This window comes from Moschus berezovskii, chromosome X, assembly GCF_049115385.1.
Source record: "Moschus berezovskii isolate FMDL1 chromosome X, NW_MosBer_1.0, whole genome shotgun sequence".
NCBI lineage: Eukaryota > Metazoa > Chordata > Mammalia > Artiodactyla > Moschidae > Moschus > Moschus berezovskii.
The window spans coordinates 47215550-47232078 of record NC_142488.1 but is presented as its reverse complement, the minus strand read 5'-3'; the positions used below and the strand labels follow the sequence as shown (position 1 = coordinate 47232078).

The following is a 16529-nucleotide window of genomic DNA, read 5'->3' as shown; positions in this document are numbered from 1 at the left end:
ATATTTCTCCTGGCAATCTTGATTCCAGCTTGTGCTTCTTCCAGCCCAGCGTTTCTCATGATGTACACTGCATATAAGTTAAAAAAGCAGGGTGACAATATACAGCCTTGACGTATTCCTTTTCCTATTTGGAACCAATCTGTTGTTCCATGTCCAATTCTAACTGTTGCTTCCTGACCTGCATACAGGTTTCTCAAGAGGCAGGTCAGGTGGTCTGGTATTCCCATCTCTTTCAGAATTTTCCACAGTTTATTGTGATCCACACAGTCAAAGGTTTTGGCATAGTCAATGAAGCAGAAATTGATGTTTTTCTGGAACTCTCTTGCTTTTTCCATGATCCAGCGGATGTTTGCTATTTGATCTCTGGTTCCTCTGCCTTTTCTAAAGCCAGCTTGAACATCTGGAATTTCACGGTTCACATATTGCTAAAGCCTGCCTTGGAGAATTTTGAGCATGACTTTACTAGCGTGTGAGATGAGTGCAGTTGTGAGGTAGTTTGAGCATTCTTTGGCATTGCCTTTCTTTGGGATTGGAATGAAGACTGACCTTTTCCAGTACTGTGGCCTCTGCTGAGTTTTCCAAATTTGTTGGCATATTGAGTGCAGCACTTTCACAGCATCATCTTTCAGGATTCCTGAAACCTAGGAATTCAGGACCTAGGACTCCTTAACTCCCTAAGGTAACATTTGTGAATATCATTAGCAGTTATACCTAAAGCTCCTTACCACACTGAAGTTTTAGGGCCCTAGAATTCTATTTGCTGCCTTAGAACTGAAACTGTACAAGTACAGTCATCCCTCAGTATCCATAGGGGATTGGTTACAGGTACCTTGTAGATATCAAAACCAGTGCATGCTCAAGTACCTTTTATAAAATGGTGCAGTATTTGCATATAATCTATGCACATCCTCCTGTATACTTTAAATTATCTCTAGATTATTTGTAATGCTTAATTCAATGTAAATGCTATGTAAATAGTTTCCAGGATGCAGTAAATTCAAGGTTAGCGTTTTAGAACTTTCCAGAATTTTTTCAAATATTTCCAATCCACAGTTGATTGATTCAGATGATGTAGAATCCATAGATACAGAGAATCAAATGTATTTCCTCTTCCCAGTGCATGTCTGTCCCTCCTCAGGCTTTTGGTGGAAACAGCAGGGAAAAGAGATAGTGTAGTGATTAAGAGCACAGGCTCATGAACTAGATTGCCTATGTTCATATCCTGGCTCTATTACTTCTATCTGCAACCTTGGAGAAATTAACTCATCTTATTGGGCCTCCATTTCTTTATCTATAAAATAGGATAAAACAGTATATTCTCAGAGAATTGGTTCCCAAATTTGTCTGTATTTTGGAATAATCAAATATATTTATGCCTGTATCCCACTACTAGAGATTATAATTTGATCTGAGCAAGTGGTCTAGGCTTTGAAATCTTTAAGATTCTAATATGCAGACAAGTTTGAGAGCCACTGCCTCAAAGGGTTGTTGTAAGGATTTAAAGCTCACAGAATACATAACTTGCTTTCCTTACACGTGTTGACTCACCAAGAAGGGAGCTGGTAAGTGAGAGTATGCCAGGTCCAAGACAACCTAGAAGGCTTATCTGAGTCTCAGTTTCCTCATCTGTAAAACTGGGACAACCATAGCAAGGCTACAAAATTGACATGTTTTATAAACCATAAAGTACTGCCCAACAGCTTTTGTACATAGTCTCCATTCTCACTTCATACTCCACTTCCCACTATCTTCTGCAACAGGGTTCAACTCAAGGTAATTTCTCTGACCTTCACTGACACTACAAAAAGTGAGGGTAGTAGGAGGTGAGCAAGCTTTGAGGCATTCCTGACAAGAAGGCAGGAAAGGGCCTGACCATCCCAGGAGGAGTCCAGAGATATAAACCACTCCTTACAAGCAGACCCAGAGCCAAACAAACCCAGGAACATCACATGGTCAATGAAGGGCCCATCTATATTGGAAAAATTGGCCTAGGACTATGGAAAGGGCACAGGCTACTAATTCATACAGTCCTGTGTCCTTGGGCAATTATTCTACTCTTCTATTTTTTCAAGTTCATTCCTTCCTCTATAAAACAAGGATGAAATAGTCATATCCACTCCCATAGGACTGAAGTGGAATGAAACGAGACCAGGGATAGAAAAGTGGTTCACAGAGTGGAAATTACATTAAAGAATCTTACAGTCATCCACTGATGCCATAAAGAAAGATTAAGTCATAGTGAAGTCTTCCTAAATTTTATTGGCACTGAAATAGAACATGGGTTAAGCATAAACCCCTCCAAAAACAAATTTTAAAAAACCCCAAAAGACGCACACAAAAAATCTGAATATAAAATCTAATCTTTCTCCCCAGGTTCCCCCGGTGGGGATGGGGGTGGTGGTGGGGTGGTATACTACCTTTAAGGCAGCTGGATTGCCCCATAATTCCTGGTTTGAATTTAGCAAATATAGGGCACATCACCAAAGAGTGTCAATATAATACACAGCAATGCACATAAGACTTCCCGAGGTCAAGCAGAAGGCAAGGGAATGGAGGGATCAAAGCCATGGGCTCTGGGCTAGGGGCACTGAATGGAAGGACAGTAGGGCCCCTTTGGGGAATGAACTTTGAGAAGAAGGCAGGAAAAAAAGGGAAACAATAAAAGCAAATACCAAGTACTTTAAAAAAGGACTGTATGACCTACAGTGACAGATGATATCACTAATACTGAAAGCTTCTTACATTAATTTTTCTGGCAAAATATGCTTCCTAGGTGTAGGGGTGGTAAAGGAATGAGGCCAAAATGATCCTGTCCCAAGACTAGTATCTTCTAAGGGTGCATTAGCAAGAAATGCAGAAATCAATGTTGAGTTAGATGCTGCTAAAATATATAACACTGGTAGAAAGAAAAAGAGCACCCATGAAACAGAGAGAAAGAGGATGCTGCTCCTGGGTTGAGAGAAAGAGGTGGGGGTGTGAAAGGGACCAGAACAGAACCCCTAATAGCTCTCTGGTTTACAGCTCCAAGGGATAGCACAGCTGGTGGCAAGATCTGGGTTAAAGGTTTATTAAACAGAGGCAGGACCCAATCATCACCTCAGAGAGGGGTGATGGAAAGGGGCTGTTAGGCACCTGGTAGGGCTCAAGTAAACTGTAGGATCTGGGCCACGAGCTTCTCTCACCACACTTGGCTTCTTCCACACATTTACCGATTGAGCCAACTGACATCAAGATCCAGGACTCACCAAACCAAGGCCTTAATAACCCTGAAACAGAAGTTGTGGCCCAACTAGCCCTGAAGGGAAAAGTGGTTTGGGACCCCTGGAGGTGAAAATACTGAAGCCACATGTGAATATTTCCTCCCCTTGGCAAGAGACCTAGATGTGGCTGGTTGGGTTTGGGAATAATCATCCCTATTGTTCTACCTGAGGGGATTTGTGGATTGGAGTGGGGAAGGGCAGGTCCCAAGAAGGGAAGAGGAATACAGAATAATAAGTAAGGGATATCTCTGCCCATAGAGCTCCCCTGAAATAAGCCTAGACTCCCATAAAACATAGAGGCATATTCTCTACCCAATTATGTCTGAACAAAAGGGCTAACAGCCTTCCAGGATGTTGGGGAAGCCTCTTGAAGGCATATGCTCCCCCATATCACCCTGAAGAGAAAAATGAGTGTCTGAATTCAGGGACAAGGCTTATTGGGACTGAATTTGTAACAGGCCCAATCTGGGAGGTAGAGAGAAGAATGACTGAACATCTTTTTAGCCTCCAATCATTACAAAGCCTGTGTAACTCTAGAAGGAATGGACATTGGGAGGCCTAATCCTAGGACAATTGACATTCTAGAGCATGTAGCCAGGGCCCTACCTTCATCTCTAAACCTGTGATGCTTCAATTCTGCAAATCACAAGACCATGAAAATGAAGGTTGTGGTGGGGGAGAGGTGAGGGCCAGTTTTCAACCTACTCCACACTTGACTCCTGCAGAGCAGCATTAAATGTGAGGGTATTTCCCAAACCAAGTGGGAAGTGCCTCTGAGCTGAGAAAGTGTTCTCTTCTAGCAAGCCAGATCATCCAGGACAGAGGGAAAAGAGGATCTCACTGGCACCATAGTGGCCATCTCTCTGCCTAGGGAAGTGAGTAAGGATTGAGGAGATAGGTTTGGTCCCATGGCTGCACTGAATGCTTGGCGTGACTCCACGGCTGATCTAGTTAATGGTTCCAGCACAGTGTGAGTTAGGCAAGAGTATAAGAGTGTGAGAGCAAGGAAGAAGGGAGGAGGGGTCCCTAGGGGCTAGGTGCCCTTTACATAGACTCAAACTCATCAATGCGCTGCTTAGTATTGCCCTGCCGGATCTGGCGCAGGGTCTTGTATTTGTCTCGACCCAGTCGCATGTTCTCAGCATGAATCATGTCATTAGCAGTCTTCTTGGACTCATCACGGGCATTGGCCAGCTCTGAAGTGAGGGCCTGTGAAGGTGCAAGGGGATAAAGGGTTAATGGCTTCCTCTAATTTTACCTCCCCTTATTAATCAAATGTATTTCCTGATTTATCCCGTCCCACCCTCTCCCTCACTTTTCTCTCTCCCCTCCCATTCAACTCCTGCTGCCCCCACCCTTTATACACAAAAACACACACACACATATTTTTTGAGAGCCATTTCCAGCCCTGTTAGAATTTCAGCAGGGCAAGAATAAAACAAAAGACACCAAATGAGTGGATCAATTAATGACAGGTATTCTCTGCGAGTAGAGCAATACATCAAAGATTCAGGTACGAATTGTGTCAACTAAATATTTTCTGAATATAAGAGGTAAATGGAATATGGATGGAGGACAGCGTGAAAAAAAAAAGGAGGGGGAAGAGGTAGTTCAGAGTCTGATTTATAAGTGAGAGATCCCTCCATTAAAGTCTTCATTGAGAAATGCTCAAGCTCCCACACAGCACTGAGACAGGTTCTCCTTCTCCCCTATCCCAATGATGTAGGGAAGGCCATGGCTACTAAGTCAATACACATGGTCTGCATGACCCCTTGGGTCTGCCTGGATACCTTCAGGTGCTTCTGCACACGCTCATTCTTTTCCGCCTCAGTGGTACGTTCCTCCTCACTGCGATCCTTGGCCATGGCATCAGCTCGCAGTTCAGCACTGGCCTCTGCCCCATTCTCATCCTGCTCATCCTGCTCATTTTCAGCAGGCTCTGCCACATGAGGCGTGCTCATGGCAGTCTTCAGCTCTGCACGGGTCTTCTCCAAGTCTTCTTGTACCATCTGAGCCTGTTCAGTAACAAAGGAAGAGAAGGGCTGGCAGCCAAACCAGGTTAACTTGCAGCATCCCTATATGTGCCTAGAATGGATCAGAAGAAAGCAGGCACCAGGTAGTTCAAGTCACTTTGCCTGACTGATCCTGAGTTTCTTCAGCTGTATAACAGGAATAATTGTACCAAATTCCCTGGGGGTACTGGAGAATTCTGGGAAGTATTTGAGAGAGTCTTGAGCTTCTCCCATGATACACACTGTCAAGGAAGGATGGAAAAGTGAAGAAACCCAAACCTAAGGAATCCAAGAACTTATGCACGATATCCCATCCCACACTGCTTAGTCCTGGGCATTATGTCTTACCTTCTGCTGCCATTCCACAGCCTCACTCTCCTTCTTTTGTCGGGCCATCTCCAGCTGGGAGATCCGAGCTGTCAGCTCTGCCATTTCCAAGGCCTATGGATCAATTGGAAGCTTATGAGAAGTGGGCCTTCTGGTCCCTAGGGCCCAAGTGTCTTCAATCTCAGATCCTCTGAGAACTAACAGGGAACTTCCTGTTTTCACTTGCATGCTGCTCTAGAGACTCTTTTTACTGCACCTCCTCCAGGAAGCCCAGAGGGAACACTCTCATTCTTAGATCTACTACAGCACCCTATTAACTCCCTGCCTATTCCTTCTCGCCAAATGCCGCCAACATGGTATTCAGGCACTTCGTAGAGGTTGGTCGGGTGGCCTATGTCTCCTTTGGGCCTCATGCCAGGAAGCTGGTCGCGATTGTAGATGTTATTGACCAGAACAGGGCTTTGGTGGATGGTCCTTGCACTCAAGTAAGGAGACAAGCTATGCCTCTTAAATGCATGCAGCTCACTGACTTCATCCTCAAGTTCCCACACAGTGCCCGCCAGAAGTATGTCCAGAAAGCCTGGGAGAAGGCAGATATCAATGCAAAGTGGGCAGCCACAAGGTGGGCCAAGAAGATTGAAGCCAGAGAAAAGAAAGCCAAGATGACAGATTCTGATCGTTACAAAGTCATAAAGGCAAGGAAAATGAGGAACAGACTAATCAAGATTGAAGTTAAGAAACTTCAAAAGGGAGCTCTCCTGAAAGCTTCTCCCAAGAAAGCCCTTGCTGCTAAGGGGGCAGCTGCTGCCGCTGCCAAGGTTCCAGCAAAAAAGATCACCACTGGGGGTAAGAAGGCTCCAGACCAGAAGGTTCCTGCCCAGAAAGCTGCAGGCCAGAAGGCAGCACCTCCTCCTAAAACTCAGAAGGGTCAGAAAGCTCCATCCCAGAAAGCACCTGCTCCAAAGGCATCTGGCAAGAAAGCATGAGTGCATAAGAGGCTATTCGAATCAGAATAAAGGTTCTTTTTGACGTGCTGGCAAAAAAAATAATAATAACTCCCTGCCTAGACTAGACTATAGATTTGAAGGCAAACAAATGTATCACCTCTGGTTCTTCTTTATTTCACTCTCTCCCCTCTCTTCTCTCTCCCACTGCAGAGTTAGGGCCTCAGTAAAGCTTTGGAGATGACAGTGTCACTGCCTGAAGTGGCAGACCCTTTCCTGTTATCCTACGATGCTCAGGCCTCCACTAAGGTCTTCTCAGGACAAGTACAGGAATGACACTCAAGTGTCACAGAGTGATATGACGAAGGAAATAAAGCTTATGCATACCCTAACATCTTGGACAAATCTCCTGGAGGACATTTTCCCCTGAAAATTAGGTTTTAGTTTCCTGTACTCCCACTCCAAACAGTACAGGGTAAGAGCATATGTTAAGGAATTTGGGCCACAGGTTCTTAAATTCTGAGTTACAGAACCCTTGGAAATTGTGATAAAAGTACAGATGCGCACCCTCCTTCCCTATAAATAATGTATAGACATACAACTTTACATATTATTTTAGGGAGCAGACACTTAAAAGAGAAGCAGAAATGACTTCTCATTCTTAGTCACAATTGTGTGACCTATGCAAGTCTCTTCAACTTCTCTGAGCCCTAATTTCATTACCTGGACATATTATCCCACACGGGTTAATCCCATAGGATTATTAGGAAGAGGAAATAAGAAAGTAAGGAAAAGTGAAAAGTTGCTCGTATAGTTTGCAACACACATAGCTAGTTAATCAGATGTGAATCCCTTTACTTCTTTCCTCCATCTCTACTTTGTCAGGTCATCAGCTCAAGTCCCCACTTGATAAGAAAAAGAATAAAAGTAAGGGTTAGGGAAGACTATTTGCAAAGTGACTTCTCAGCTTGCTTCTGAAGGAGCTATCTGCTAGAAGCCTGCAGAGAGGTACTCTGCTAAAAAGAGCCAGATGTGCAAATAGAGGTAGCTGTGAATAGGTAGGCAGACAGAAGAGAAAATTCAGATTCCATTATCCCGTCCCATTTTGTAGCTTTACCAATTGTTCCTGGGTCTTCTTCTGGTCCTGGGAGGCCTGCAACAGGGCCTCCTTAGCCTCTTCAGCTTCTTGACGCTCCTTGGCCAGTTTTTCAGCCTCACTCTGGGCACGCTTTCGCTCCTGTTCAAGTTCCAGAGCCCTGCGGGTCTGTTCTTCCAGTTCTGGGAAGAAAAGGAAAGGGAAAGGTGGTAAAGAGTGCAGAGATTAAGAAGGGACACCTAACTTCCTTCCTGGAAATGCTTCACCCCAGGCACAGATGGCAAAAAGCTCTAGGCACTCTTCCTTTTGCCTCATCATTCCTGTATTCTTTTAGCCACATCTTGAATATATGTCCCAAGTCTGCAGCTCAGAAAGAAGGGTTTCCAGCTCACAGAGTCAGACTGTGGGAAAATCCAGTCTCCAAGATGACTCCAAGCCTCACCTTGTTGAGCCTTCTTAGTCTGTTCCTCAATTTGCTTCAGCCTCTCCATCAGTTCCTCCTTTTCCCGTTCAATCTTCTCTTTCTCCTTTTCTGCCATCTCACGTTTCTTCTTTTCATTTTCCAGCAGAGCACTAGGAAAGAAGAAGGAATGGAACAGATAGCAAGGCCACATGGAAGCCTTGGGATCCCCAAGACCTTCTGGCCCTGATCCCTCAGTCCCCACCCATCTAACACACTCGGGGCTTGTGAGGCAAGATTACTCTCCCTTCTCCCTATATTCTTGTCCTCACATCATAGCCCGGCATGAGCTGGTATGCTCAGAGTCCTGCCAGTTTATCCCAGTATCAGGAGATCCAACGTGGGCTCTCAGCTCATCCACTACCCAGTGAGCAACCAGTGGGTAACCTTAGCTGCATCATTTCTTTGCTCTTGTTCTTAGTAATCCTATGTGTAAGATGGCAAAATAAGTCTTGCCCTGTCTACCTTATGGAGTTACAGAGAGGAAAGTTTTGACTCTTTGCTTTTGACACTTTTGTCAAAAAGAAGTTCTGACACTGTGCTTCAAGTCTGGTGATCTCTATGGCTAGGGCATTAGTCCTCTGCCCTGTGAAGTTCAGCTTTAGGCTCCTTTCTCTCAAAATTTGTTGTAAATCTAAAATAAGTATTGTTTTTTTGCCCCAGCACCTCTTCCAGTAGTCCTTCTTTTCTCCCTTGGTTAGATGTCTTTTCTCTCAAAATAGTTGGCCCTATCCTTCTCCATAGCCCTCCACCCTGTTATTTTTCTTCATAGTATTTATCATGTCACAGACTATATAATATGCTTATTTGATCTGCCTGTCTCAGTGAATGACAGCTTCATGGGAGCAGAGCAGAGATTTTTGTCTTTTGTTCATTCCTCAATAAACGTATATTGAGTGAATGAATGACATAGCATTGTGCCCTGAATAGTTATGCATATACTGTTTTTCCCCTTTCTTCTACTAGACTGTGAGGTCCTGCAGGGCAGGTTCCTGCCAGAACCAGTTCTGTAAACTGCCCCTCATACCATTTTTTTTTTTTTCAGAATAAATGTGAACCTTGGTGTCTAACCTCTCATACATGGAGTCATTTTCCAGCCTACTAGATTAGAAGCTTCCTGAGGTTCCAAACTATTTATGATAGAGTATCTATTAGAGCAGTGCTATCAAATCTTAATGTGTACAGTAATCACCTGGGGTCTTATTTTTTTAATAAATTACTGAGGTTATAATCATATTAATAACATAAAATTAACAATTTAAAGCAAATAATTAAGTGGCATTTATATACATGCACAATATTTCATCATGCCAAAGTAAAACCTCATACCTGGTGTTAAGAAGTTTCTCCACATCTCCCTTCCCTCCAACCCTTGACAATCATTAATCTGTCGTCTGTCTCAGTAAGTTCATCTATTCTGTATATTTCATATAAATGGAATAATACAATATAGGATCTTTTGTGTTTGGTTTCTTTCACTTAGCATAATGTTTTAGATATTCATCCACATTATAGTATGTATCAGTACTTTGTTCTTTTTAATGACTAAATAATATTTCGTTGGATAGCTGAATAATTTGTTTATCCATTCATTCAGTGATGGACATTTGGGCTGTTTTCACCTTTTGGCAACTGTGAATTTCACAGCTACAAACATGTGTGTGCATATACATGCTTGACCATCTGTTTTCAATTTTTTTTTTCAGTGTATACCTAGGAGGGGAATTGTGGAGTTATACGGTAATTCTACATTTAACTTTTTGAGGAACCATCAATTGTTTTCTACAGCAGTTGGACCATTTTACATTCCCAACAGTGAAGAACATGAGTTTTAGTCTCTCCACACCCTTGCCAACAGCTATTATTTTCTGTTTTCATTTATAATACCCATATTAGTGAGTATGAAGTAGTACCTCACTGAGGTTTCAATTTGCATTTCCCTAATAACTAAGGGTATTTTCATGTGCCTGCTGGCCATTTACACATCTTCTTTGAAGAAATGGTTAACTAGGATCTTAAAATGCAGATTTTTGAATCAGCACATTTGGGGTAGGTCTCAGATACTGCCTTCCTAAACAGTTTCAAAGTTGATGCTGATGCTGCTAAGCCTTGACACACTTAGAGTAGTAAAGGCATCATAGTGCAAAAGGGCTTTGGAAGGAAATATCTGGTAGCTCTGTCTAATTCCACTCAAAAGATCCTATAGAGTTCAGGTTTAAATGTGAATGGAGCCTTTTGCTACTACCACTATACTGGTCAGGTAGCCCAGAGCAACCCAGAGTCCACCTAGAAGAGCAATGGCATGAGGGCCATAGATAATGGGGAACTATGAAATGCCCCTCTTTCTTATGAACCTCTGAAATCCTAGGGTTCTAAATGCCTGATTAGCAGGCCTGGCACCTTTGAAAAGTTTCCTTGTCATAGCCCCAGCCTCCACTATAGTTCCACATCACCTACCGCTCCATCTGCTTCTGGTGCTTCTCCTCCCGGGCCTGTGCCTTCATCTGCTGTACTTCAATGGTGTCGGGCTTGCGACGGCGCATGTATAGCTCATGGTTCCCCATGCACAGAGCCAAGATCCGTTTGTTAATCCGCAGCCGAGGAGCATAGAAAACAAAGTCCTGGTAGAAAACCAGCAGTCAGAAAGAGTGTAGAGAAGATGAAGGTGGGCTTCTGCCTTCTGAAAAGCTAAGTTAAAAAGCACTGAAACAATCATATTACAGATGGGAAGACCAATTATCAGAGTGGTGAAGTGACTTGCCCAGGGTCAGATGGCAAGTTAGCGGCAGACCCAGGTCTAGAATCCAGGCTTCTTGACTCCAAAACTAGTGCTCTTTCTACCAAGCCACAATTTCTTTCAACATTTGCTTATGAAAATCATCTTAAAATACCCTCAATCCAGTTGAAAGATAGAAACTGACTTAATCTGCTAATTAAATATCCTGCTGAGTCTCAGGAACCTCTCTTAGAGGTACAATTATCTTTAGATAATACCGTGGTGAGTGTAGTATGAGTGGGCTAGACTGGTTCTTTATCTTCTAAAAGTGTATCTTAGAGCCAGTCCCTTCAATCCTATTTGGAATAAGGCAATGTATTTGTAAATACATACATGAATATGTAAGTCTCCTGAACATCAATTATGCTGGTTGCTGTGTTTTAAATAAGCCCTTGGTCTCAGCTGGCTTTGTTACTTACCTTTTTCTGATGAAAGTTGAGAACAACAGCAGTTAAAACACACACACACACACAAGAAAATCTAGTGAGCTGGAGTTTGTTACTACAAATGCCACTGGACCAAGGTCACCAGATGATGGGCTAACCACCAGCTCTTCTGCCATTGAACCCAAACTGCTACCATCTCATATAGCTTGGGGTGCAGTAGAAGGAGCACAAGCTCTAGAGGTCAAACAACCTAGGTATAAATCCCAGCTCTACCATTTTAGCTGTATGATCTTGGGCAAATCTCTCCATCCCTCTGAAACTCAATTTCATCACTTATAAAATAGGAATGCCATTATCTACCTGACAATATCACTGAGGGTTGAAGAGGACTATATATATTAAAGTTCTTAGCAGGAAAAGTTCAGAGACCTCAAAGCTAGAAGGTTGAGACCTCACGAGAAGGGTCTGGTTCAGCATGGCCACTGGCCCTTGCTGGACATGAGGCACATGAAAAGAGGAGACTCTCATCACAGTTTTCTATCTTATTCCCAATACCCAGTTTTTCAGTCTTGTCAGCCACAGGCAACTACAGGTGACAGGTGTGGCAATCATGTTAGAGGAATGACTGGACTCAGAGCATTCTTTTGTATTTGGATTGCTCTGGAGAGAAGTCTTAAGAGGACAGAAGCAGAGTTATAACAAAAAGAACATTTGAATCTGGACTTCTCCTGGCTCTCTCCTTTCTCCACAATTAAAGATAAATCAAGTATATGAACGATTTCCACTTACCTAGAGGCTTTAAAAGATAAGATGTATTCTGTTTTTACCCCAGAGCCTTGCGGAAGTAAAAAACAGTGGTTAACAGGCAGAACTTAGACTGCCTGTGGTTCTCCCTAATCCATGCTTCTCCTGAGACACAGTTAGCAGGGTAGCACCAGTTACAGGATGCCTCTTGACCATTTATTGGCATCAACATCCTTTTTCATTGCCAATCACTTTTTGTGCCTCCTATTCCCATCCACACACAAAAAAAAACCAGAGAAAGGAGAGAAATATGCAATGACATGATTGCTTCTACCATTATGTAGGCCTTGGCCATTGTGACCATTACCTAGGTTTTGGCCAGTGGGAGAAGTCACTTACCGGGGCTTTTTTGTCAATGGGCTTGATGACAAATTTCTTGTCATTGAAAGAGATGTTCCGGATTTCACTCCAGGGGAAGCCTATCTTAGGAGTCAGCCTGTAAAAATGGATACCAAGAGCATTAGGACAAACACAAGCCAAGAAGGACATAGAGGGTTAGTGCCTTGCCCTCCCCACCACCAACTTCTCCCTTAAGGAAACAGATTCATTGCCAGCTCAGCCAGTATCATCACATGCCACCAGGTCAGTTGCCAGCACTGAGAGTTCACAAAGGACTTTCTGATACTACAATCAACATATCCCTTGTCCCAACAACTAAGGTTTGCTTTATTTTTTGTTGAGGCATGGACCTTGTAACAATCTTTCAAAGAATCACCAGCCTTACTTCACTGGATCTCTTTTACTCAAGGTTGTAAAATCTGAGAGGACAGTAAACAATGAGTTCCAAGACTCAGAAGTTACACAAAACAATAATATATTGATCTTTATACTCATCAAGAGCAAGCCAACGGGAAAAAATAAGCTAGTGAGATAAGGCTGTAGCAAGAGGGATTATAGGTCAAAAAATACTGAATCATCATATGAAGTGAGATTAATCACAAATCCTGACAAGGTGGGTTTTAAACCAGCGCTACCCAACAGAAATATAAATTATCACACATGCAATTTAAAATTTTCTAGTAGCCACATGTAAGTAAAAAGAAACAGGGTGGAATTAACTATAACAACAGTTCACTTAACCCAGTATATGCGAAATACTATCATGTATTTTGAACATGTAAATGTTCATGAAGATGTAAATGAATATTTACATTACATTAAAATACATTAATGAGACATTTTATACTGTTTTTCACACTAAGTCCTCAGTGTAGTTTATACTTATAGCACATCTCAATTCAGACCAGCCACATTTAAAGTGCTCAACAGCTACATGTGGCCAGAAGCTACCACAGTGGACAGTGAATCTAGTCAATGCAAGATTTAGAGGCCTGAGGGAGGTTGTGTGATCATCTGAACTGGTCTAATCTAGGTAGAAAAAGAATGATACAGGTGGGACCCAGGAAGTATAATCATACTTTGTCAAGTCCTAGGTGTCAAAGTAGCCCATAAAAGTAAGCAAGCTGAGCAATATCATATGATATCTTTTATATGGGGAATCTAAAAAGAAATGATACAAATGAACTTACTTACAAAACAGAAACAGATTCACAGACTTAGAAAAGGAACTTATGGTTCTTAGAGGGGAAGGATGGAGGAAGGGATAGTTAGGGAGTTTGGCATGGACATATACATGCTGCTATGTTTGAAATGGATAACCAACAAGGACCTACTGTATAGAACATGGAACTCTGCTCAATGTTATGTGGCATCCTGGATAGGAAAGGAGTTTGGAAGAGAATAAATACATGTATATATATGGCTGAGTCCCTTCACTGCTCACCTGAAAGTATCACAGCATTGTTTGTTAATTGCTTATACCCTAATACAAAGTAAAAAGTTAAAAAGCAAGCTCTACCTATCATTCTGCTCATAGATGTTGAGACCCAGGGCATCCACCCCCAGCCACAGCTCTGAGCCTTTCTTGTTCTTGATGCTGAAGTAGTTCACACCATACATCTCCAGATCCTGGGCAATCTTCAGATACTCCAGGACAGCATCCTCCCTAAACAACAGAGCAGAGGTCAGTGGTGGGAGCGGGGCGGAAAGGGCAAGTAATAAAGGGGAGGGAGACTATGAATCAGACCAAGGGACAAGAATTTTGCCAAAAGGGGTTGGAAAGAGGATGGAAGGTGAGCAGATGATGGAAGGTGAGCAGACACAGCAAAACATGCTCATAGGAACCTAAGGTCTGAGATTCCCAAGGGGAATAAAGGCGGGCTGACATTTGCTGACCTCTGTCATATTAGCTATCACTGAAGCCTCTTACACAGGCACATTATTAGCAGAGCCCAAATGAGATGGTGATGACAAATTGAAAAGATTCATTCTTCAATTAGACATCTCCCAAATGGTATGCCATCTTCATAAAGATCCTTCCTCATTTCATTCTTGGAGAGGGGCCCCATGCGGCTCAGAAACTCCCTACAGGAGGGAATCTCAGGATCCCCTGATCTGAGCTATCAGCTCCCATCATCCACAAAAAGCACAGTTTTATAATGGCACTTATTTGCCTTCCATTTACAATTTCCTCTTGTAAACTGCATTTCTGTCTCTCTCCAACATCCTCCAGTGTTCCTAGCCTCTACCTCTTCTTCCCCGCTGAACCAACTCTTGTTCTCCTTGCAAGGGCATAGAGTCCACAGTTCCTAGGATAGGCTTACCTGAGCATGCCCCGGTGCTCCTCATGCCACACCTGGATCCTTTCCTCCCACTGGTCCTTGTTAAGCTTGTGCTGCTCCAGGACCCTGGAAATACGATGTGGGGTCAGTTACACCAGAAGCAGATTGAAATTACAGCAGGAGGTATTAACTAGACACAGGGAACTGCCTGAAGGGTATGAGACATACAGAATGGGTGACCAAGAAAAACAATGGTAACACCTTCCTCTGTACCTTTAACCAGAAAATCCAATAATGTGCTGTGGTCACCAAGCAAAGCAGTAACATATTAATAGTTTGTGCTGATTTGTGAGACTAAGAGGAGGAATTGGCCTCATGGAGGCATGCATACTCTTTCCTAGATCTCTGTGGAGCCAATAGTTTGCATTTGTGAGACTACTGCTCAGGGATAAGATACAGCCTGTGGCTATGGAAGAGAGAACTGAGTCCAAATGGTTTAGGGAAAAAAACTAACAGGTTCAACTGTTATTATCTGTAAAATGGGCCCAGTTGTAATTATATCATAACAATAACTCCCAGATCTACTAGATCATAAACAAGGCTTGCTTTAAATATGCTATTTCAGACATTATAGCAGTGACTGACTCATGTAGACTCCCAGGGCACAGCCATTATCCCTAATACCTTCAGGTGAGTTGTATATTTGCCATAGCTCCACCGGGACTGAGGTTACTGGAATGAAGCATAATTTTCCTTCCAATTTAAAAGCCTATATAAAACAGTGACTGGATGCAGTGGTGTTAAAAAAAAAATCAAGAGACTAGGGTTCCAGGTTGCCACAAATGAGCTGTGGGAGATTCAGCAGGTCAGAGTGAGTACCTCTGCATCTCTATTTCCTTAGCCAGGAAATAAGGATTATGCCTGCCTTATTCATTCTATGTGTTGTTGCAATGCTAAAATAAAAATAATTAGATTTTGAGAATGTTCAGTTTTGAAGTTTACAAAAGGAGAAATCTCTGTACACTGGGTATCAATATTAAAAGACTGTTTTGAGTGCCCCATGTCCCTGGTTTAAGTATTTCTCACTCCAATGAACCTCTGATATAAGAACTCTAAATCAGTGAAAAGGATCAAGAAAATGGAACTGGGGTAAGGAGAAGCAATCCATCTCTGGTTCTCAATATAAGCACCTGTTTCCAGGGTAATGAAGTTCTGTAATAGGCAAACAGAGGAGGGAAAAAAAGTGTTTTATTTCGAGAACCAGAGAAATAAGAACAGAGTATGGTGTCATATGCAAGTATGTCTGTCTGAGCATCATAACATGGTCTTGAGACAGACCCTAGTGGACAGGGACAGATCTGGCAAACCCTGTATAATAGGAATCAATTAGCTTTGGGCCACAGCTTACTCTGACCAGGGCAGATCGCCAGGATACCGCCTCACCTTTGTGGCAGCAACTTGTCCCCAGCCAAGTAGCCAGACTTGTGGACTTCCTTATTGAAGTCACCATACTTGGACTGGACAGCATAGGAGGCCAGCAACACAGCAGTCTCAGGTGGGCAGTAAATATCATCATTGAGAATGCCCTCCTTCACTTGCAGGAAGAATAGTCGCTGTGTGATGTCCTGGATCAACTCTTCAGATACATCCTCAGGGTAGAACTTGGCCCGGAACTTGAAAAGCAGAGGGCTTTCCTTCCGCACATCCTGGGCAGTCACCTAGGAGCAGCAAGGGGTTATGAGCTCTCAAAAAATAGATTTCAGGAGGAGGGAGGTGGGAGGGAGGTTCAGGAGGAGGGAGGTGGGAGGGAGGTTCAGGAGGGGGAACTTATGTAAACCCGGGG

General features: G+C 43.0%; 2 protein-coding genes across 2 annotated transcripts in view; one reads left to right on the top strand and one right to left on the bottom strand.

The window, feature by feature from the left end:
* Window positions 1-2239: 2239 nt before the first annotated feature.
* Window positions 2240-16529, bottom strand: part of MSN (moesin) — a 78147-nt gene continuing 63857 nt past the window's right edge. The window contains exons 4-13 of the mRNA XM_055437776.2: window positions 16130-16404; window positions 14729-14812; window positions 13924-14070; window positions 12405-12501; window positions 10557-10720; window positions 8082-8212; window positions 7661-7821; window positions 5621-5713; window positions 5051-5275; window positions 2240-4469 (exon numbers count right to left, since the gene is read on the bottom strand). Coding sequence (XP_055293751.1) covers window positions 4305-4469; window positions 5051-5275; window positions 5621-5713; window positions 7661-7821; window positions 8082-8212; window positions 10557-10720; window positions 12405-12501; window positions 13924-14070; window positions 14729-14812; window positions 16130-16404 — 1542 coding nt within the window. The 3' untranslated portion in view covers window positions 2240-4304. The remainder of the gene's footprint in view (window positions 4470-5050; window positions 5276-5620; window positions 5714-7660; window positions 7822-8081; window positions 8213-10556; window positions 10721-12404; window positions 12502-13923; window positions 14071-14728; window positions 14813-16129; window positions 16405-16529) is intronic.
* Window positions 5935-6628, top strand: LOC129564132 (large ribosomal subunit protein eL14-like). The gene has a single exon (XM_055437777.2). The coding sequence runs from the start codon at window positions 5953-5955 to the stop codon at window positions 6583-6585; it is 633 nt and encodes a 210-aa protein (XP_055293752.1). The 5' UTR covers window positions 5935-5952; the 3' UTR covers window positions 6586-6628.